Source organism: Engystomops pustulosus, chromosome 5 (genome assembly GCF_040894005.1).
Source record: "Engystomops pustulosus chromosome 5, aEngPut4.maternal, whole genome shotgun sequence".
NCBI lineage: Eukaryota > Metazoa > Chordata > Amphibia > Anura > Leptodactylidae > Engystomops > Engystomops pustulosus.
In genome coordinates, this window is record NC_092415.1 from 72802694 (window position 1) to 72826369 (window position 23676).

Genomic DNA, 23676 nt, shown 5'->3' on the forward strand with positions numbered 1-23676 from the left:
AATTGTCAGGAAAATTGTTACAGTGAACTCGTCAGGTATTTCTTTCCACCTTAAACTCACACAATATTTGGCTGGAAGCTGGGGAGGGCATGATTAAGTGTGATGACTGACAACTCCCCCATAACTAGTTAAGGTTAATTTGCCAATATAAAAGCTTATAACCTATAAAGAATTAACAGAAAATTTAAAGAGCGACACCATAGTAAAAGACAGTACTTGATGCTGCACATGCTTGAACTATTTCAGGATGAAGAATTGCAACATATTGCTTGTTCTCCTAGGCCTTTTTGTGATGGGATTATCCCAAGATAAGGACATTCTTTAATAGTAGAAGCCTATACCTCTTGCAGTTTGAACCTGCCTCCGGCTGACCCTAATTAATGGACTGATATGGCGATAAGGTCACTTGGACTCTCTTTGTACTACATATGTCTTTAATGGGTATTTTGATATGGGTGTTGTATTTTTATATGCACATTTATCTCTCACATATCCATATCCATGCACATACTATAGGAAATTTGACTTTGCAGCACTTTCTGGTTGACTATCTTATGTATATGGGGTCCTCCTGACTTCTGGAGTGATGACATACTAGAGGTAATGAAGGAAGCGCCATGTCTGATCCTTTTGTTCTCATGTTCACAGTTCAACTTAGAAAACCTGAGAGGAGCTAAATTAATGACAAAGGTACCGAGGACAGTAGATGACTCCACGATTCACCCAAATAAGTGTGCACATGGGGCATACGGGAAGAGACAGCTTGTCAAGGTGTTACACTAGGTAGGTCATCCATTCACTGTAGTTCTGAGGTGTGATAACCTTCCCCAATTGTAATGTTATAGGGTATTTGTACTGGGCAGATACTAAAAACTAGAAAAATGTGACTTTACATAGTATCTAAAATGGAATGTTCCCATCTGGCAGACATCTGTGCATGTGTGCCTTCATAAATCACATCTCTGTTATAATAACAACAACCATACAAATCCATTCATTTCTAATACTATTGTTTTATTTCAATGTCTTTTATTACAACAGAAAAGGAAAATGATCGCTTTCTGTTTTTACTGTGAAAACCTATAAAAAGAAAGAAGTTCTGGCCATGATCATGGTGTGAAGTATAGATTCTGCCAGACAGATCATGGTATACAGACACCCCCATGACCCAGTGCAGTACATTAGTACACAGTACTGAAACATATTAAGTTGTGATACTAATGAACAGGCTACACTTAAATAGCATCATGGGTGTAGTATTATACCCCCCATTCAATGGATGCTGGAAAATAAAGAGAAAGTCCATTAAATAAAGGTCAATACAATGTACATTTTACTTAATTAAGAGAGAATAAAACAGTGCAATTCAGAAGAGCCGTTTGGGGCATCTGTGGTTTCCAGTGCCCTCGGTATAGGAATGTCATTAATGATAATTTGTTAAGTGTCTAATTTTAAGTACAGTAGTTAGTCTAAATATAATTCTGCAAGGCAGCACTAATACACTAGTGTAACATTTGCAGAAGGTTACGAATCAATTCCTCATTTCTGCCGTGCTTGCATAATGTTTCGAGACTATAGATAAGGACATAAGCCAGAATTGTGACAAGAGGAAGCAGTACAAGCTGTATGTGCGCACAGTACCTAGGATATTTCTAGACTTTCGGAAATACCCAGTCACTCTCACTATTTCTCTCCTCTCATAACACGGCAAGGACAGAGCTTTAAAGCTTCACTCTCAATTGTTTAAGTATATCCATTGTCCTCCACCTCTATCATTGAGCTGTACCATGTACCCTTCTCACATGCTAAAATTTCCCTTTACCCAACTACCATCAAGAATCGCTGTCTCTACCTAGTATGAAAGAAAAACATGCGTGTGAGAGAGAGTGGATGTTATTGAAAGTAAAATAGTAAAAAGCACCAACATATAAACCCAAAACAGCATAAAGCAGAACAAATCCTCATCAAATTTAAGTTTTGGTTGTTAACTTTTATTTATGTACTCCTACGTGGTCTGGTCAGGCAATGCATTGTATCTCGTATCAATGACTAGTGGAATGGTAAGGGAATTCTAAGAAAAATAAACCTGGGGTCTTTTAAGCCATTAGTGGCCCTGTGACCATGTTAATGTTTGATTAGAGCATAGACAGCAGAGTCCATCACTGTGTATCCATCACTCTATAATTCAACTCTATGTTTAAGCATGTACTGGCGACACAACATTAACTGCAGTCACAGATCTCGGTCTTTACCAGACAGATTGTTTATCTCTATGAGTGTTATATAGAGTAGTAGTGTTATTTGTAATGGCACTTCAGGTTACAGTGGTGGGTGTATCTCGTGGAGCAGGCATCTGGGAGGCTTCAGCGCCTAGCCATGGGGGAAGCTGATCTGCTGCGGTAGTCTCTTCCACCCTGCAAGAAAAGAAACATAAAATCTGATCTGAACAAGATATACTGGCAACATTAGTGAGACAGTCACAAAATAAAAACAACGAAACCTCCCCAAAAGCCCACCTCTTTCAGACGGCAAACCTGTTAAACAGAGCAGAGTTCCTAATTCTGAACGTGCAGTCTAACTTTATACAACCTGCTGGACGGTTTACTTTATGCTATGATATAGGTACACTTTTGGGACATGTGGTCACGGCCCATGTTATGCCTAGGAGACACCTGAAAGAACAATTTAACATTGAACCTTTCACATATAAAGGACATATATATGTAGAATCAGTGGTTCTCATGATACATGATGGGAAACTTAGCCCGATCCTTCATCTATACAGGACCTATGCGCGTAGAATCTGCCATGAATAAAATCTCAAAATACTTAAGGGGGTGGGCCATTTTTATTCATGTTTTTTATCAAGTGTGTAAGTATGGGGCAGGATATTAGGTAATTTACCAATATACATCTATTAAAAGTTCTGCACAGTTTTCTTGATATGTAAAGTGAAGCCTCCTGTCTTTTACATCATCAGCCAGACATTCCTGTCCACAAATGGCCACAGATCATGTGATCATGTGATCTCTATATTTCTATCATGTGGTCATGTGATCTCTATATGTCCATGAACAATCACCCTGCCAAAACCTTAATCGTATGTTTATGAATACTATAATAAAGCCTTTGACAGTTAGAGATCACATGACCCTCCAACTGCGGCCATTTTATGGACAGAAATGTCTGGCTGATGAGGTAAAAGACATTTCCCCGGCTTTACCTCTCAGTTTACATGCGCTGGAGCCATGATGTCACCCTAGTCAGGACACTGGTGAAAAATACATTGACATGACGCTGTGTTCACATCTGCATTGGAGGCACCATTAGGAGCCTCCATTGTGGACTGTGATATTGTGGTCAACAGGGTTCATTCGTCATATAACTGGCTTGCTTTCAATTTTTCTAATCCTATGATGAAACAAAAAAAATGTAATTTTTCCTTTCTTCTATCATTATCACTTAGAGTGTCCATGTAAATTACAATATATGTGGGAAAATAAAATTATTGTAAACCAATTGTTTGAAAAGATGAAAATCTTTTTTTACACCAGTCTTTAACACTAGACAGATAATGTCAATGACATTTTGTGAAGAACTATATTCATCATGATATGATGATATCCTATAAAGGGAAAATCTGTGTCAATCCATGCTGACCACTGATGACCACAAGCATGTCCCTCATGTAATAGGAAAACATGACCTTTTTAGGGCATTTGAAGACCCTTTTCCTTTTTTTACTGTTTCAGTTGTATTCATTTGATAATGTTTTCAGTAATGTGTTCAGGAATATTAATTCATTGAATTTCTGCTATGACATTATTTCCCCACTTCTTAAAAAGCTTCTATACAAAAGAAGCCAAATATAATGGTTACAAAAAAGGTGAATAACTTGTATGACTCCAAATGTATTTTCAGGTCATAGCTCATATTCTCTGTGACAATTTTATCAACATGACTGTGAATGGCTATATTCAGTATATTGTATGCCTCTATTATTCTGCTTCGGGAAGCTGTGTCCTTGGCACATTAGCCATCCATAGACCACAAAGGGATTTTGCATTACCAGAACAAAGGGGTGTAAATGCTGTGCCTCGTGTAGAAATTTAAGAGTAATTCTGTAAATTTTGCCAGCAACAGGAATGCTTTTAATGTTGCTTACATATTTGCTGATACATTAATATCAACCTTAAATTTAGCTTATGAAATGTTATCATTACAACTTATTTTAGATTAAAGCCTGTCCAATATATGGGTGAGAATATTATAGGGCTCATTCACACAGTTTCTATGGGGGCTGTGATCTGGTTGCATGATTTATGGCAGGTATTGCACACAGTGTATCAACGCACCGTGACCAAGTTGGGGGGCCAGGACTTTGGCAGGGAGGAGCTGTAAAGAGCACTCATTCCTCCCACCTCCTCCTCCCAGTCCTTTGCTCACCCATGATCCAATCCGGGAGAGCACACGGGCATGGGAATGCTCCACTATGACTATAATGCCCATGTACGTTATTTAGAAAAAGACTTTCCTAGTGAGACAATTACTTGGGGTTGTCCAGGGGTTGAAACATTTATTGAATAAAGCAAAATTATAAATTCTCCAGAGGTTGATAAACATGACTGCTTTTTGCCACAAACAGCACCACACCCGACCATGGGTAGTGTGTAGTATCGCAACTAATCTCTATGCATCTCTATACAGCTGAACTACAAACCATGGTTTGGTGTGGCACTGATTTTAGAAGAAAGATTACTTGGCAGAGCAGGCCCTACATTTTTAAATTATACCCACCTTTTTTGTCTATTGTCCTTTTTACCCAATTGCCTACTATTAACAAGTAACTAAATATACAAGGAACATTAACTAGAATCATCCAATCTAAATTTAATATTGCCCTTCATGGAGATGTGTAGGACTTCTGTGATGGCTTACAGGACTACCCCACAAGTCCTCAGCAGTACAGTCAGCTAAGCTTAGGGGTTGTATTGTATCTACCCTGAACACAAATTAAATGCAGTTCCTACATTCAGCAATACAACAATATTATACTTAAAAAAGAAAAGATAAACTAACGCATTTTTAATTTATACATTTATTCCATGTATTATATTGTGTTGCTCAGAATTTGTGAATATGCATGTGATAAATTGACCATTTTACCACATTTAGGTTACATTTTGCATTGGATACATCATTAGACTTCAGTGCTGTGAAAACTCAATTAGGCATTCTAATGACTAATTATCATAATATCATAATATACTTTACTAAACTTATTTATTTCACTTTTTCCTTCTTTCAGAAGAGCCCCTACTGAGCCGTAGATAGTATATCAATTTGTGCGGGTGGTATAAATGTTATATGTGAATAATGAGCCTTTTTCGGCTTCATCCGATAACTAATGGCTGATATTAGGCTCATTTATGATATGGAGAACATTTTCACTAAATGTAAAGTGTAATTAAATTAAAGGCCTTTATAGGGGAGATTGTATTCCAATGTCTGGTACAGCGAAATGTAACATTAGCGTAAATAGAGCCTTAAGACATGGTCATAAATCACGAGAGTGGTCCACAGGAGAATTGTCCCTGCCCTATGACATGACAGACCTAGATTCAGATCATATTGCAGGTCTACAGTGCAACTTCTTATATTAATACAGGAATTACATTTTTTCATCACAAAATTTACTACAAATCCATGATCAATGTGCTACATAGGGATTTTGCTGATCATTTAATTCTATGCATTGTAGATATATGACAACTCCTCAATTGACATGAATTGACATGATGGGGATCAGGTGTGCAGACAGGGCTGACTTAAATCTTTATGCTGCCTGATGCAAAAAGTCAAATGCCCCTCCCCCCCACAACTCTGTATGTATACAAATGGGTATATATACACATATCAATTTCATTTTAATAGTATACATTATGCTAAGGGTTAAACTAGCAATTTCTACATTTGTATGTGTACTGTGTGTATTTATCTACTGTTTCGAATTGTAGAATTATTTATTATTGGATAGGAAAGAGTCTGGAACCTGGCCCATTTTAGTAGTGCTGCTTTATTATTTGTATATCCCCACTGACCTACATTACATCCCACAGCAGGCCACACCGAGGCCAAAGGCTCAGCTAGCTATAGACAAGTCTTAAGGGCTCTGGTGCAAAAGTAGAGCTCCCTAATGCTACTGCTCCTCCTACTTCTCTGCACACACAACTACTGTCTACTTACACAAATAAAATTCTTTGCAAAGTAAAGGTATTTGTATTAACCATTTAAGGGACATACAGGACAAACATTGTCACAAAATATTTATTTCACCCTTCCAAAACTCTTATCCATAATGCAGTAATGGGTTCAGGAAGAGAAAAGTATTTATAACATGTTCTTAAGGACTTTTTAAAAACCCAGAGAGTGTCCTTAGACTTCCACATGACAACTGAAGAGGCATCAAGCCGGTCATTTCTGGTGGCTGGAGAAGGACCTCTTCAATCATGTCCTTAATTTTGACCAAAGGACCACAGCAATTACTTTCCATTGTGGATAAATAAACTAAATTGTATAATTAAAGCGGATGATGTAAGTATCATGTACTATTATCTATATGTTATGTTTTACTTTTTTGTTTTTATTTTGGGAAAATGAATGATTTAATTAGTTATAAATATGATATCATGTCCCTGGTTTTGTGAAATCATACACCATATGGGTCTATCGCTTTAGTAATTGCAATGAATATCCATTTTTATTTTGCACGGCCATATAATTAATGTGGAATGTAAATACATTCCTTGTATCATCTCTCTAAATATTATATTTTGAGAATTTAAATTCCCAGAGGTGACTGTGGGCTATGTCCAAGCCATGCAAAGACTTCAGGACAACAGATTACATTGGCCAGGCATACATTATACACCGTGCCAAACACAGCTTGGCAGATCTGGATGGTAATTGAATGCCATCTGCACACATTTCAGCTTAAATAAAAATTCTTCTAGAAAGATACGTTTGCAATATTTAGCAGCTTACAAGCAATTAAATCGGACAATATTCCTGTTTGGTTGTGGCAGAGGTGTGAATGACATGATCAACTGAATCGTTTCTCATCAAACTATAAGTCAATCAACATTCAGCTTTATAACACACGGCCTTCTGATAGGACATGACGTACAATCGGCTCTGCAGATTTTACACGAACAACTGATAAACGAAAAATAAAGCCTACGTGACATTACCCATAGAGACCAACGGCTCAGTAAGGGATCCGCAAAAAATAAACCAACGCTGATGTGAAAGAGGTAAGTTTCAGAGAAAATTACAATTACCTCTAATGGACAGCAATAGGTTTGTTGTAATCTATACATAAGGGAATGCCACCAATTACTGTCCACATCTACTATTTGCTGGAACTATATCACGATATGGTAGTAATGAAGGACTGAGCCTGTGTGTTACTTGTGAAGGTGTTGTATCACAAGTTGGGTCCTGGCGGAGAACGCTACTTGAGGCAACTGTCTGAAAGAGTCATTTGGTAACTTTATAGTAATGTTATTTCAGTGATGTATGACTGCATTATTTGGGAACTATTTAGTGAATAACTTGAGGGGAAGGCATCAATAGAAAGTAGCACAAAAGACAAACTACAATCAACCCTGGATGGATGAACCTACCTCCCTGTAAGACAGTATATTATAACTGACCCACTCATTGGGAGCTGAAATCTTTCCCATTTCATTGGGCTCTTGTTGTTTCAATGTGACTTTAGAAGTAAATCTCATGCCTCTGTCACTTTGCTGCATATTATGCCACTATTATTTTCAGGGAGAATATGCCCAGTTCACATCCTGTTATTATTATTATTCCCCAGATTTTGGCTCAATGGAGTATAACTTGACTTGCAGTAGATCCTCCCATCTTCTTTACTATGGCATTGAGTACTTGTCGTAATTAAAAATGGCTCCATCACTTCTCCACACATAGTCTTGGTCTATCCACTATCTATTCTACACTATACACAGTTCTTATGATCTTGTTACCTGTATGCTTTTCTCCTTCCCCCTGTGTCCCCTTCCCCACCCTGGTTCCCCTATGTTTTATTGTTTTAATGTAACAGAAGCTGTCTATGCATCAACAAAAATTCTGTTGTTTTTTTTTACTTATCCCCCTGTGTGAGGTACACATTGCGTCTTGCCCTATTGCAAGGCATTTTCCTATGTTTTTTAAACAATAAAACCTTGTTGAAATTAAAAAAGTTGGATTTTTACAAGAAATTATGAGTAGCCTTTTAACCAAATGTTGCTGCCATTTTGCTGCACCTGACAAAAAGTTTTCTATTTCAACCCATTTTTTTTATTTACATAAATGCTATTCCGTTCTAATGTGTAATTCCCTTTTGCTGGTACTGCCCCTTTTCACAAAACAATAGCTCTTGGAATGTAGAAAAAGTTTGCCTATTATCAGTTTATTTGCTATGTAATAATAGCTGTAATAATAGTAGTTGATCCACACAGGGATTTCAGAAGGTGGAACAGCTGGTTATAGCAAGTCCAGTAAGACTGGATAGATAACACAGGCTTCTTAAAATGAAAGCTTTGCTATATGGTGTATGTAAAGGAGATCACAAAAATGATTACCAGATTAAAGATCCTGGAAAGGGTTCCTTGGCCATCTCTGTGTGCATCCTTGTATCCCTTATAGGATTTGTGGTGCTCAAAGAATCTGGGACTGGATCCTCCATAGCAGGTCTTGTGTCCTTCACCTCCCTATAGTTGAAAACATAGTTAAGACACAAACTTAATGTCAGAAATCCATAAGTGAATCATCCTTCCAAAAAATGAGGAGACAACTCTAGGTACTGTATCCCAAAATGAAATAAGAAATAAAATGCCTAAAAATGCCTTGTCCCTGGAAGGACAATATGCAAAATCTCATTGGGCTTGATCATGTATAGAATATGTAACATTTCACTGAAATAGAAATGCTTATGGAAATATATTCCATATTTAATAGGAACATCTTCATGCAAAATACTGGTTCACAATTGCAGCTTCTGCTAAACAAACCATGACAGGCTTCTTAAAGTAAGTGTTATTGTGATCAAAGTAAATTAGATGGTAACTGAGTAAATATGTGTTCAGAAGACAAACAACGGACATCAAAAAGGAATCTTTTATCTGTAGAAGAGGCCATCAGCATCTAGAAAATAGATTCTGAAAAAAAATCCCCATTTGGAGCCTTTTATCTTATAGTTGTATATTCCCTAGAACTGCCCAGAAAGTTTAGGTAAGAAGGAAGAAAATTCATAGTAACATAAGAGAATATATAACACATATGTGTAGTTGCTAAAATTACCAAAAGTTAGAGCCTTTGTTCGTGCTTCCTAAAGAAAAGAGTTTGTAGATCAGGGTAAAGTGAATTCAGATTTGATGACAGGTTTGCATTGACCCCAACCAAGAAGTTAAGTTTGCCACAATTCTTTCATTCAGGACACTCACAGCATATTCATGACAACTGACACATATGTTGTATAGGCTTTTTACTTAACATAACTATAACCATGATAATACAGATAGCTAAATGTATAACACTACCAACAGTGGCCTAACTTGAAGCTGATGGGCCCCAGTGCAAAGTCTGTGCCAGGCCCCGACTATAATGTATGGTTTATAGTAATAGTCTTCTCATATGGGAAAGTGAGACTTTATGGGCCCCCAAAGCCTCTTGGGCCCAGGTGCGATCGCAACCTCTGCGCCCCGTAAAGTTACGCCCCTGACTACCAATGAACATGTGCCTGGCCTTAAAAAGTAGAGCATGCCATAGTCTGAACTGTTTTTCCTGGTTCGACCATAGACTACATTTTATACAGATCCATAAAAAATATATGATACTAATGCAAAAAAAATGGAAGAAAATTTAGCATGTTCATCTGCAGGTATCCCTAGTTGTAGGTTTCATGGACATCCACTTACTAAACTCTTTCCTCTACAGTGTATTCTTAACGCAGAAGCCGGAATGGTTTATTAATCCAGATGCCTCAAATCTGTGTCAGTCACTGCACTGGCTTCCCATAAGTTTCCATGTTCAATCCAAATTAATCACCCTCATCCACAAAGCTCTGTATAGTGATGCACCTCCCGACCTCTTTTCCCTTATGTCAGTCTATGGCCCAGCTCACGCTCTAAGATGCTCCAGTAATCTACGAATACTTTCTAACTTAATTCAAACCTCCCACTCACGTCTCCAGGACTTCTTTCGAGCTGCACCTATTCTCTGGAATGCACTACCTCAAACTATCAGGGTAATACCTAACTACCAAACTTACAAATGTGCCCTAAAAACCTATCTTTTCAGACATGCCTATCACATTCCCTAACTGCATGTAACTTTTATTTCTTTAAACCTCCACTGATTTCTCCTCCTGTCTCCTCACTTGATACCATTAAACAAGTTATTCTGCAGACTGATGGACCTGGTTTCTGTACATATAGAGAGCCCATGGTGACTGGTTCCTTCCATATTATTTATCTATTTATTTAGTTTATCTCTTAAAGAATGGCTGAACCACTGTACAAGTCACTTTCTGTGTCACTTCTTCATCCTCATGGGGGCACATTTACTTACACGGTCACTGGAGTTCACAGAAAGTGCATTGTCCGACTATAATGCACTGTGCGGCGATTCACTAAGATTGTGTGCCTGAAATCATGAATGTGTCGCTATCCTGCTCAGGTACACCCTCTAATTTGTGAGACATGGATGCCAGTGCAGCTGCGCCACAAATAGGGTTTGCGTGCGCCACAATCCCAGCACATACTTCTTAAATACCTGTGCAAGCTGTTTTAGCCCCGAAAACGGTGCACAGTCTGACAAAAGTGTGTGCGCGACCTTTAGTAAATGAGCCCCATAAATTGTAAGCTTTTACGAGCAGGGCCCTCATTTCTTGTTTTGTATTGTGGTCTGGTTGCCACACACCAATAATTCCTATTATATGTAGCTTATCTACATGCCAAGCCACATGCGGATCCAAGAAGGAATTTTTGGATAGGATTTTAAAACCGTTGACCATATTAAAATCTGATTTAACAGAATGCAGTGTGTAGCCGGCCCAGGCTGTGGGTTGTTGTGTTGTCTATGTGTTTTCCCTATGTATTTGGCATTTAGTGGTGTGGAATTTATCCTTGCCATGAAATGTCAAGCTGTTCTGATTACTCCACTACTGAGAAATGTGGCCTTCAGAATGCCGTGTATATTCAGACTCTTCAGGAAGCTGCTGTGCATAAGATGAAATACGTGATGTTCCTATCTTATATTTAGTTTGTTTAATAATAGACAAATCTCCTTAGTAAGAAGAAAAAAACTAAAAACACAAACATAAATCTGTGTAAACAATGTAAAAAGACATAAGACTATGGAATCAGGCAAGGATGTGTCCTGTACTTTAGAGGAATATCAATATCTTGTGCATTGTCTTCTATGAGACATGAATAAAGTATGTGACCTACTTAAAGTGGCAGTTACTGTCACAGTCTGTAGAAGGTGGGGTGCTATTCATAGGTGCAGGGGGTACATCAGGCTCAGCAGGTCAGGAAGGAGTCTGCAAATCCCTACAGTTAAACAAACCCTATAGCCCCAAATTAGCTCCCACCCTAACAAGGGTGGTCCCAGAAAATGTCCACTGGCAAGACTGGAAACCCTAACATTAACCCTAAAAATCGCAAACAAAATTGGTTTGGTCTTACCAGTCTATAAAGGATGGGGCTAGGAGCATGTTATTCATAGGTGAGGGGTTGTAGTATGTGAGGCTCAGCAGGTCAGGAAGGGATTACAGCACTGCCCCTGCAAATTACTATGGCTAAACAATCCCTATAGCCCCAAATTAGCTCCCACCCTAACAAGGGTGGTCCCAGAAAATGTCCACTGGCAACACTGGGAACCCTACCATTAAACCTAAAAATCACAAGCAAAACTAATTTGATCTTATCAGTCTATTGAGGATGGAAGCATATTATTCATAGGTGCGGGGGTGTAGTGCGTGAGGCTTAATAGGTCAGGAAGAAATAACAGCAGTGTGGGGCCACAGGTAGCACCTGCATGGCTATTTCTCATCCACTCGCTACAAAAGTGGCAAGGGCAGCTGAAAAAGGGGAAAAAATCCAATGTCTGCACAAGTTCTACATGAGAGTGTACACATGCAAATCCACTCCAGTACAAAGTAAAAATGTACCATACCGTGCCGATGTCCATTAATCGTACCTGGTGCTCAGCTTTAATTTGTTCAGGAGTTCTGTCACAAAATGGCTGCCACAGTTTCAGATAAAGCAAAGTGTTAATGTCCAATATACTTCCCCTCGAAAAATGCTAGATCGAGCAGGGCTAATCATCATCAAAGGTATTTTAACGCACTAGGATTTAGCATCTATAGCGGACAGGGGTGGGGGGAATGTCTTAGACTTTCAATTGATACAGTGCATATGGCAGCCATTTTGTGACATCTTACAGAAGCTAACAAATTACCAAACCTGTAAATGATGAAAGAGAATTATACTGACACCCCCACCGCTCCCAAAAAGGACCTAAAATTAGGCAATATCTAGTTGTCTTGAACACATGCACAAAACATATCATAAAGTTAGTTTTCTAGATATAGAACAATAGCATGAGAAACAAGAAAACAAATACTTTCAGCAACTTAAGAGAAAAAAATGCCAGCTATCATATAAGCAGTGACAGACGTTTCTTACACCTCAGGACACATCTCCAGTTATCTAAAGCAGAATATGGTTTAACATAAGCAAGGCCTGAAAGCAATGCAAGCAGTCTTATTACTACTGTAAGCAAAACTGCAGTGAGGAAGAAAAGAATTCTGAAAAAGAGGAAAATAAAGAGTCTACTGTAAATGGAAAATGTATTGATCACCTACCCAGCTAAATCTGGCGGGGAACAATCCTCTCTGCACATAGAAAAAACAGAAATGGTAACATGATAACCAAGAACGAATGACTACATTCCACAAAATGTCATATTCCATCTCTTTATTTTATTCCAGACACCATTGTCGATGAAGCCAACTTTTATTTTCATGTTTGTGACCACCCACGGTTCCATTTATTTATTGTCTGTTTTTTTTCATATATATTTTAATTGTTTTTACGTAACAGAACTTTTATACAACAGAAATATTATTGTAAAGTGAAACATCAGCTCAGAGCCCTGAAATTGTAAAAAAAAAAAAAAAAGTTTCCCATTAAAAAACTTATTCTGGCTATGAACTTTGTGTACTGTACCCAAAAGTTGGCAAGCATCTAAACAGAAAGAAAATAATAGAAAGGAAAATACACACACAGGTAAATGTAAGCTTGGAAAGGTCAGAGACAACCAAACAGCTAATCTATTATTATAGGTGTAGAAAATGTCACTAGAAACCTAGAGGAAGAACACAGAAAGACCAGAAGATTGAAGGTCAGGTGACTGGTAGTTTATATGACCCTGTTTGCTATGTGATTATTATCTTTATGCCATTTTATAGTAATTGAGGCAATTAGATGACCATTATTAAAGATGGCAAAAACACTGTAGACCTCTCAATGTCCACATATTAATATTTTTTAATAATTACCTTTGGTTGGGAAGGGGGTGGTGTCCTGGGAGTCACCTAGAGCAAAGTAGAGATTATGAAATTCAGCAGAAAAATCAATAGAAACATTTGACTTCATTACTAAATGGTAAAAGTCTAACGCATTTCTCTGCCCTTAGGTAGGAATTCTATGGGGTACCAGTATGTTACGTTCGTTTTCCAGCAAATACTTACAATGTTCCTGAAGAAGTGCACAACGGGGTTATCATCAACATGTCTGCCATGGGCATAGTAAGATCTCTGAGGAGAGGAGGAGAGGTAGCTTGATCTGGACAGGTGGTAATCCTAAAGTAAAGAGCAAGACATATATATATAGGTATTAAATCGGTATATATATATATCAATAATGGTGGAAAACTCAATGTATAGTGGCAATCCACATATTGAAAGACCTATTGTTACCAATGTGTTAATTGGAGTAGACAAACTTTGTTGCCGCAGAGTTTTACCCTTCCTTAAATTCATCAATTTCTTGTCTTGAGCAATATTGAATGAACTATTGCACTCTTTAATGAGTAACCAGGTAAGTGGGTATTTACATAAGAGCTGAGCATTGTGATTGGGGGGTCACGGGCTAGTACAAGTGAGGACATGGGCTAGAATCATTCCAGTGTTAGGTCTCCCAGAGGTTTCTTCTGAATAATTTAATTTCCTCCAACAATTCAAACATTTAAATGACATCTACCACCAGGGTGAATAACTGTATGCAAATGAGCCTGAGAGGCTCCAAGCTCCATAGGAGTTAATGGAGCCCCTTAGGCTCATTTTTATACAGTCCTTCACACTGGTGGTAGATGCCCTTTAATGGTAGATAATATGACTAATGTTGATTTTTCGCCAAGGGGTTTTAAATATTTCAGACATTTACATAAAGACAATTTTTTGAAAGGCTTAGTAATGTGGCATAGTACAGAGTACTCTGTTTTATAAGGGATATTATATATATTGTGAATTGCACACTATGACAGTACTATAGATATAATTACTTGGAAATCCTGAACAATGGATATTTTTCTGTCATCACCTCTTCTTTCAATACCGTGTCAGCAATTTTCTCTAAAATGTAACTGATGGTTAATGTGTAGTAAGTTACTAGGGAATGGCATATTCAATTCTCAGTAAACTAGGACAATGGAAAAGGATTGCATGAATTGTGTCTACGGATGACGCACACATATATTATGCCGTGCAGTATACATGTAATGAGGGAACTAGACATCTGCATTCATAGTCTTCACATCAAAGTGTCATATGTAAAGGTGCTAGTTGTGGGGATGATGGTTGGAAATTTAGATGGAGCCACAAAAGAATTTTGGTGTGTAATGTAATAGAATTGAGGATGGCAATGCCACTTTTTGTAAACCTTTGTCATAATAGCTAGAATATAAAGTGTAGAGAAGGGATTACAACTCTCACCTCTGAGATTACCAGTGATCTCTAGACTCTACTACTAGGATAAAGCACGCTTTCCTTAGCTGTCTACCTGAGTGAGCATGTAGGCTTCTCTGTCCACCACATTCAGGGGTCGTCTCATTGGGGAGAGGAGATTACTTCATAATACTAGCCCACATTTTAGCATTTCTCAATTAAGACACATTTATTATTCAGTATTATGTATCCAAAAGATTGAATTTTCCCCGTAACCTGATTTTTTGACTACAATCAATTGTGGACAGGTTTAGTCTCTCTTTTAAATACATATGGAAGTGAAATCTACAATTTCCCCAGTTTGGAGGAGGTGGGCAGATTTTTAATGGAGTAAACTAAAACCAACCACTTGCTGGTTTATGTGGGACTATAGTAAAATACTAGATTTTATAATACTTGCAGATTGCACAATGGACCAGGTCAAGGTTATTGCTGAAAAAGGGTTTTTACATTTTTGGAAAACGTTTACTTTTTATTAACTTAATTGCGCAATCTGCCTAAAGGAGTTGAGATGACAGAAGATGTCTCCTTATTTGCATTTCTCCAAATTGATGGGTTCAATTGGTGTCAGGAGAAAATGTTGCTGGGACCTTTTGCAGTAGAAGACGGCTCTTAGCTAAATTATAGGGCGTGTATTTGTTTCATTTTACTTATGAATGAAATGAAAGGTGCTGCTTATTGACATTTGCACAACTGTCATATAATATTATGGCCGCTGAGGCTGAATTACGTATCAGTGACAGATCTGTCCTTTTAGCGCTGTTATAATGTCACCTTTTGTAATCATGATGTGAGCTGCAGAGATTAAAAGCACCAAGCGTTTCAAATAGAACAGGACCCATGTTAATAAGCACCATTATCTACTTAGAAGGTTGACCTGAAGGTTGAACTTCCTTGGGAGATAGATATCTGGAATAAGCAATTAATTAAACTTGCGCAGAGTATATTGTGATCGCTGAAATGCAATTTCTCTGACAAGACAGTCGGCATGTAAAGCAGCATTACAGCTCATTCTGAGAAACACAATATCTATGGCTGGAAAATGTTCCGTTCATGTGTTAATAACGTAACTAGTAATTACATAGAGCTGCAATGATAGATCCCTACCAGGGGGAGCTCTGTGAGAAACAGGCCAGTAGGCGCAAAGTGGCGAAAAATTACATTTATCCTTTGTAAAATGAAATTCCAAAAAACTCAAGTATTGTAGCCTATTTTGCGTAAGAAAATAGAAAAGGAGAGCACTTTAATAGATGAAAAAAGCCTCCAAGTGTCTCTAATAAAAATGGACTAAACACCACCCTCATAAATTCAGTGACAATAAATTAACGGGATAACTTCATGAAGACTTACAATTGATTAAAATTACTTAGAGATTATTGCATCACTAGTAACTAAGGAAAAATATTTTTAATGTCTCTTAAAGATATAGTATTATCTCATTCTCTCCAGTTTCCACCACTAGAAGACTAGTTTATATATTGTCTCTATGTAGAGTCCTGAACCTACTGTAGTCCAGCCGTACCCCAGCCCTGCACCAAGTGGCATAGGGGCGGAATAGGCCTAAACCTTCTTCAGGGGATTAAAAATGTACATACAGTTAATACTTTTAAATGGTCATATCTTTTTATTAACCAATTAGCATAAATGTGTAGGTTTTTAGGGCCATTGTTGTTGACTAGAGAAAAATAGCTTAAGGGGATCACTTAGGGTAATTTATTAGCACTCAATCTAAATCCATTTTGCAAAAACAATGCTTTAAAATGGCCAAACATGTTTAAAGGAAATCAAATATCAAAATCTAGCATTGTAAACCAGGGCCTTATTCAGAGATCCAAGCACAGTGACTGTGGTAAATTTCTTATATTTGTTATCCATGACCTCCAGATGTCTAAAATCAACTTTTATAAATATGCTAATGAGTCTGAGTGGCTAACCTAGCCCCTCTGTGCTCTGGCCTTACAGGCTGCTACACTGTCACCCCATCCCCTGCTTCCTCAGCACTTGTGCAGTGAGTACCACCAGCTGCATTCTTAGTCCTGAGGGAGCAGCTCTTTGTCAGTCAATATTGAGGATCAGAGATATTTAATTCTTTATCAGATGTTTGTATTCAAATGTATTGCTGAGAGAAATTTCTAATTTTCTTATTTAGGAATACATTTCAGGATTGCACAGATTTTGTTCTGCTTCTTCAAAACTAGTGTAAATCACAATCCACAGAAAACAGAACATTACATTATAGATGTGGCCATGAAAAAAATAATTCATGACTTTGAGTTGAATAATTTGTAACTGGCAGTAAAATCTAAAAACAAAATAAATTCCAGTAATATTATATAAAATACCTAAGTAAAAGATTCTAAAGGAGTCTCTCGGAAGCTGCTGTGTAATGTAGTAACTGACACAATAAACCATTACAATGTTTTCAAGTAGTAAACATGTTTCTTCCATAACCCAATGTGTTGGCATCATCCAAAAAAGGCAGAGAGTTTAGCACTGAAGTCAAGCTGTCCTTGCTAAAGAATGTCCAACTAGGTGTAATTGAAGGTCCTTCATTCAGGGAAATCACTAAGTGGTTCCCCTGAAGTCTGGTAGAGGATGTCCATCACAAAGGAGGGGCATTATGAGGTCTAGAGAGCTTGACTTCAGTGCTAAATTCTCTGCCTCCATGACTTTATACAATCAGTTTACATCTGACTTCAAAGTGAATTTTCTAAATTAACTCAGATTATTGTATTGGTCTACAAACTAGAAGCACCATCCTTTATACTGTGAGCTTGGTATAACCCACTATAAGCTAAAAGATTTTTTACATCTTTGAATCTACTTTAATGTGTCTAACTTGTGACAATAACAATAATGGTGTGTTCATATCCAGTTCATGTTATGTAGCGTAAAACACTTCTACATACTTAATTAGACATAATTTTCACATAAATCTCACATTGCAAATGTGAAATTCTTATAATTAACAAAGATAAAGCTTCATTTTGAGTTCTACACTAAATATAGGGATGTATTCTGTCTCACTAGGAGTTATTTAACCTTTATCAGGGATGATAAAGTAATTACACTTTACTTGATCTATGTCATTTGAGTGAGGTTAAGAGTTTCCCTGTTTAATTGCAATGTGTTACTGCACCAGTGACAAGGGCACTTGAGAAAAAGCTGCTATTAAACACTTACACAGACTTCTGAAGGGAGGATAGAATGCAACAGGGATATTTCTCAGTGTCATGAAGGATGATAAACGTGGCGCATCCCTAGACTACCTTGTCTGACTGTACACCACTTATTTGCTCAGTTAAAGGGGTATTCCCATTTCAGCAAATTAAGGTTGTTGTTTGTATTATAAAAAAGTTATATGATTTACCAATATAATTTCTGTATCAATTCCTCACAGAATTCTAGATCTCTGCTTGCTGTTCTATAGAAAGCTTCTATGTTTACTTCTAGTGGACAGAGATCTGACCATGGTCACACAGGTGCATTGCTGGTTAGTATCATGCAGAGTAATCAAAGCTGTGGGTTATAATGAGCCTTCATGACCATGGTCAGATTTCTGTCAACTTGAAGTATCTTTCTATAGAATTACATCAAGCAGAGATCTTTGAACCAACTTTGAAGTGAGATGTAAATTACTTGAAAAAAGTCAAGGAGGCGGAGAGTTTACCATTGAAGTCAAGCTCTCCTCAGCTCTGAACAAGTCCTTTTAATGTAACTAATGCTCCTGCATCCAGGGACATCACCAACAAGATCTCCTGAAGTCTGAAAAATAATGCCAATCACAAGGAAAGAGGTGGGAAAGGAGGGGAAAGCTTGAATTTTAGTGTTAACGTCTAAGCCTCCTTGACTGTAAACAATTTCAGTTCAAGGTTGATTTTCTGGATGATGTCACCACACTTGGCCATGAAAGCAACATGATCTAGAAGCTGCTCAGGTGCTTGACAACATAATGGTAATAGTTTATTAGTATGTTTTATGTTCATTTTAAAGGGCAAACATTAAAAAAACACAAAAACTGCAGAATGTTTAAACTAATTGTGTTTAAAATCTAACCATGTAACATGGGGTCCCTGACCTTCCTGCATCTAGAGCTGAAGTAACCCTCCAGTAGTCTAGTCACAACTGGTTAAAATAGTGGGGACCCATGATGCTCCAGTGGCAGTGCTGCTGATGGTGGCCAGCCCTGCTAGTAATATTGCTCATCCAGAATGTATTGGACTGGCCCAGCAAATTACCTGAAGATTCTTTGATGGGCTCAAGCTCTAAGCTATTACTGTATCCTAGAGATGCCCCCTCCACAATTGTTTTCTGGTGGGCCCAAGGAACCTTAGTTCAACATTGAATGTATCCCGAAAATGCATAACATTTTATATTTCACACAGATTGGGAAAGATAGACCTTCCGAGCTAAGAAAACAATCTTAAAATAATAATAATTTATATTTAAGAATTACCTTTATGATTTTGGTTGCACAATAGCATAGAGGTATGACATGTAATAACTGAATACAATTTTGCATGTGAAAATAAACCAGTTTTATAAGATTTAAAAAAATGTCTATAGCAGCTATAGCAATGCTGATAGTACATTAGAAGAAACCTACCTTGTTCTCATGACATATCAGAAAACACCATTGTGGTGAGATATATTATATAGATCAGATGATCTATATAACGTTCCTTCAGATGATGACAGAAATGCATAAAATGTGCAGAAAACTGTTAATTAATATAAAGCAGAAAATTAGATGTGTTAGTATATATTGGGGGACATGTATCAATTTGTTTACACCAGAAAACTGGAGATTGAACCTGCGGTGCCACATTTATTGGAGGTTTTAGACTATTTTTTGGCGGTTTTGCGACTTGTCCGAATAAGGAGTGTGTCGGTAAATAGAGGCTGTGATTGGACAGAAAATACACTAGAAAATTTTATATTATGGTGCAGCAAACTAGACCAACTAATGGGAGGTGTAAAGCACAACTCGCCAGTTTTATAATGCACCAGATTAATCATCCAGAATCAGGCACAGGGATTAATCTGGAGCAGCAGAGAAATGTCTAATTCTACTCTTTTTTTTGTATTTCTACTCGAGTCTGTGTTTTCAGCACATTTTTTTGTGCTGAAAAACTAGGCTTATACCTGAGTATATATGGTAACTAAACTTTGTAATATACTTTGTTAAGTAAAGCTGCTTCTCTGTGTGTCTGTATAGTCATTAGACACTTTATCAGGCTCCTTTATCTCTCAGCTGTCAGTGGATACAGGACAGAAAGCTGATTTACACAAACTCATTAAATATGGAAGAAAGGCAGGGGAAAGATTGATATAGTAACATAATTCTTTAAAAAAGTATATTAAAAAGTTTACTATTAATAATATCAACTGCACTACTGAGTTACAACATTTTATTAAAAGTTTAATTATACTTTAGGGAAAGTACCATTTCCTGATGCGCCCTATTGCTGGAGAGCAATATTGATCACTTTACATAACTCTTTTAAACATATGAAATGCTTTCATGTGACTAATTTTACATTCCAGGTATCTAGGGGCCTTACCTTCAGTTCAGCAGGATGATGACTGTATGAATCTCACTTGTACAATTAGCAGTTTTGTTGAATCCAGTCTTTGATATCTGAACTATGCATTTCTCTTAGTTTGGATAAGGCTACTCCAGATGACAGTCGATGCAGCCCACACAGGCTGATTGACAGCTCTCCTTGTATTTTTATGCATACAAAGAAGTCTGTCAATCAGCCTGTGTGGGTGGAGTAAGCAGGACTCTCACTGTATCTCCTAGGAGTCCTAGAAGGATTTACTCTGCTTTTTACACTATGCGTATCATTCTCTTCATGTAAATTTAATATATATATTGAACCCAATTTCAGATTTTAGTCCAGAAATTATAAATACAAATATTAATAAATTAGGAAACAAAAATAAATAGACAATTAGTATAAAATATTTTCTAATAAATGTTTATTATATTTTAACATTCAAAGACATAAAATACAATTTACAAGATTTAGAAATCAGAGATTAGTACAATATCATGTCTACCTGGATACATACAAACACTTTGATAATTTATACTGATTATATATTCATCTGCATCTTTGATTTGGAAAAAGTCCGTACCATTTGTTTTAGGTAACGCATACAGACACAAAAAAAGAATAATTTACAGCAAATATAATGCATATAGGCATAGTCATAGCTGTAACACAAAGTAATTAAAGGTGTCCCAGTCCATAGCGAGCTCCTAGATGCACAGGCCATAACATATACAGTAGGACCATGGTATCCTGGCTCTTTCAGGGATGGCACTGCATGGTAGATGGTAATGTGAACAATTATAAAACAGTAACTCATTAATATTGACTGGTTACTGAAATTTCTTACTCTACAAGAATGTTTTACTAGGTATCCAAAAGGGAACCATTACATGAGGTCAGAAATGTTTGGGTCACCATTAAAAATACACCTGAAATTATGACAATATAAAATAAAACTATATATTCAGTAAAATTTTGGCTGGTTTACTAGCATGGGCTGAAAAAGGTAAAAATTCATATAAATCAAAGCCACATTTAACTTCTCTGATTTTCCCCCATGGTCAATGTATGGCAAGTACAATCTTATCACTAGGTACTGGCCATATACTTCTGGCAGTGCTCTCCATCTTCAAGCTCCATCAAGGTGACCATATGCTATCAATAGAAAAGTTGTCTAACTCACTTCACTACACACATAAGCACTTAGTTGGCAAAGTGTGCATGTGTTCTCACATATGTCTGGCTGTGGCTTATCTGCCACCAAATTCTACAAACTTTAACCTTCCTTTCCCCAAAAGGGAATGGTTTAGAGGTCCAGTCAGTGAATCTATTGGTCAATGTGTATAACCAGCTGGATATTTGGCTCAGTTTATATATACTGGAGTGGTGAGAAGTAAACCTTAAACCTAAGCCATTTCTTTTGTGAGTCATTATTGTCATGAAAATGATGTCCCATGTCTACATGTTCCAGGATAAAACCACAACTGCTGATCTTAAAGATGCTCGCATAGGTTTGAGGCAGGTTTGGGCTACTATACCAAACAGGCACTTGTGTACTTATAAATGGTTAACTAACTTTGCCTTGTGCCCTGAGTTTATATGCATGAAGATCCCAAAGCAGAATAAAGCTACCTGAGTACTAACCAAATCTAAGCATCATCACTGGCCTATAGGTTCTGCTATATTAGAAGTCTCATTGTCTACATGCACTCTGAATACGTGCACAACAAACTACAGGGTCTCATTATTTGGCAACAATTGTGTTTTACAAGAGAAGAGCATAAAAGCTTACAATACATAATGTATAACAGGATAAGTACACTCGGGCAATGCATAGTACACTTGTGCCTGAAGATTTGCTTTTCGGAAGCTGAGATATTCAGATTGGAGCTTTTAGGAGAAAGCACATCTTATTAGCTGTCAGTCCGCTCAAGTAAGATTGACCACTCACATAAGCAAGCAGCTTGTTCCGTGCTTGTCCGCGATAATGGGAGCGAGAACAAGTAACAATTACACCGCATTAATGCATTGCTTTTCATCTATCACTTACTGCTTTATTCTAAACACTAAAGCATAAAACAAAGCCAGAATAGGATTTCCAGTTTTTCATGAATTTGATCTTGGCTGTAGAACACTTATTGGCAATAACAAGCTTTACAGAAAGTACAGCAAGAAACAACACGTACTACTGACATAAGGTCATCCCTAGCACAATGCACACATGTGGAAGGAGCACATCTGTATTCTATGCAGGACACTACCGAGGAGAACGGGTTAATACATTGCCACTTATTCCATGGAACAGGGGAGAAGCTCTAGCCAAACACTAATTGTATATAGGCAGCTTGTAAATGCCTGTACCCGTATATATGACCTGAACACTACAATTCACTACATCCTCTAACCTGTACCCCTCTGCATCCATTGCACTATATACACGGGGCCCCCAGGTCACCCAGAGCAATGTCACTATAAGCTAGGGGCGCTTGCCCTGACAACAGAGTCAAAAATATAAAGAAAATATGAAAACATTTTATCACAAAATTGGGCTAAGATTTCTAATCCTAAATAGAAAACATAGCAAAATTGTGCTATTAGAGCAACTGGGTCTTTATAGCGATTGTGACACTGTGTCCAGCAATCTGGGCCAGGTAATATGTTCATACATTTTTAAAGTTGATATGTGTTCTTTACTGGGATGTAAGACTCCAGGTTTGAATATTCACTACCTTTGACCACCACCAGAGGGAAACTAGGCGTATACTGATGCTCCAGTAAGGAAGTATTTAGTAAAGTTTAGTAAACCCCTCTAGGGGTTGTCCCATTATAGGCACATAGCTCCTACTCACAGATAGCTGCCTGATCTGTGGCATTTCTGCTCCTATTAATTCTTATGGGACTGCTAGATATAGCTGCCGGATATGTGTCTATAGTGGGACAATCCCTGGGATTTATGGCAGAACTAAATGGCTACATATAGAAATGACTGACTTTATGGCTCACACAAAGATAAGAAGGAGAAGGTATATGTCTGCATTG

The 23676-nt window shown here is 37.5% G+C and overlaps 1 protein-coding gene across 2 annotated transcripts in view; it reads right to left on the reverse strand.

Moving 5' to 3' along the window:
• Window positions 1–993: 993 nt before the first annotated feature.
• Window positions 994–23676, reverse strand: part of MBP (myelin basic protein) — a 150405-nt gene continuing 127722 nt past the window's right edge. For both annotated transcript variants that reach the window (XM_072152363.1, XM_072152362.1), the window contains exons 5-9: window positions 13823–13933; window positions 13631–13666; window positions 12935–12964; window positions 8649–8777; window positions 994–2414 (exon numbers count right to left, since the gene is read on the reverse strand). In XM_072152363.1, the coding sequence (XP_072008464.1) occupies window positions 2364–2414; window positions 8649–8777; window positions 12935–12964; window positions 13631–13666; window positions 13823–13933 (357 nt within the window). In that variant the 3' untranslated portion in view covers window positions 994–2363. The remainder of the gene's footprint in view (window positions 2415–8648; window positions 8778–12934; window positions 12965–13630; window positions 13667–13822; window positions 13934–23676) is intronic.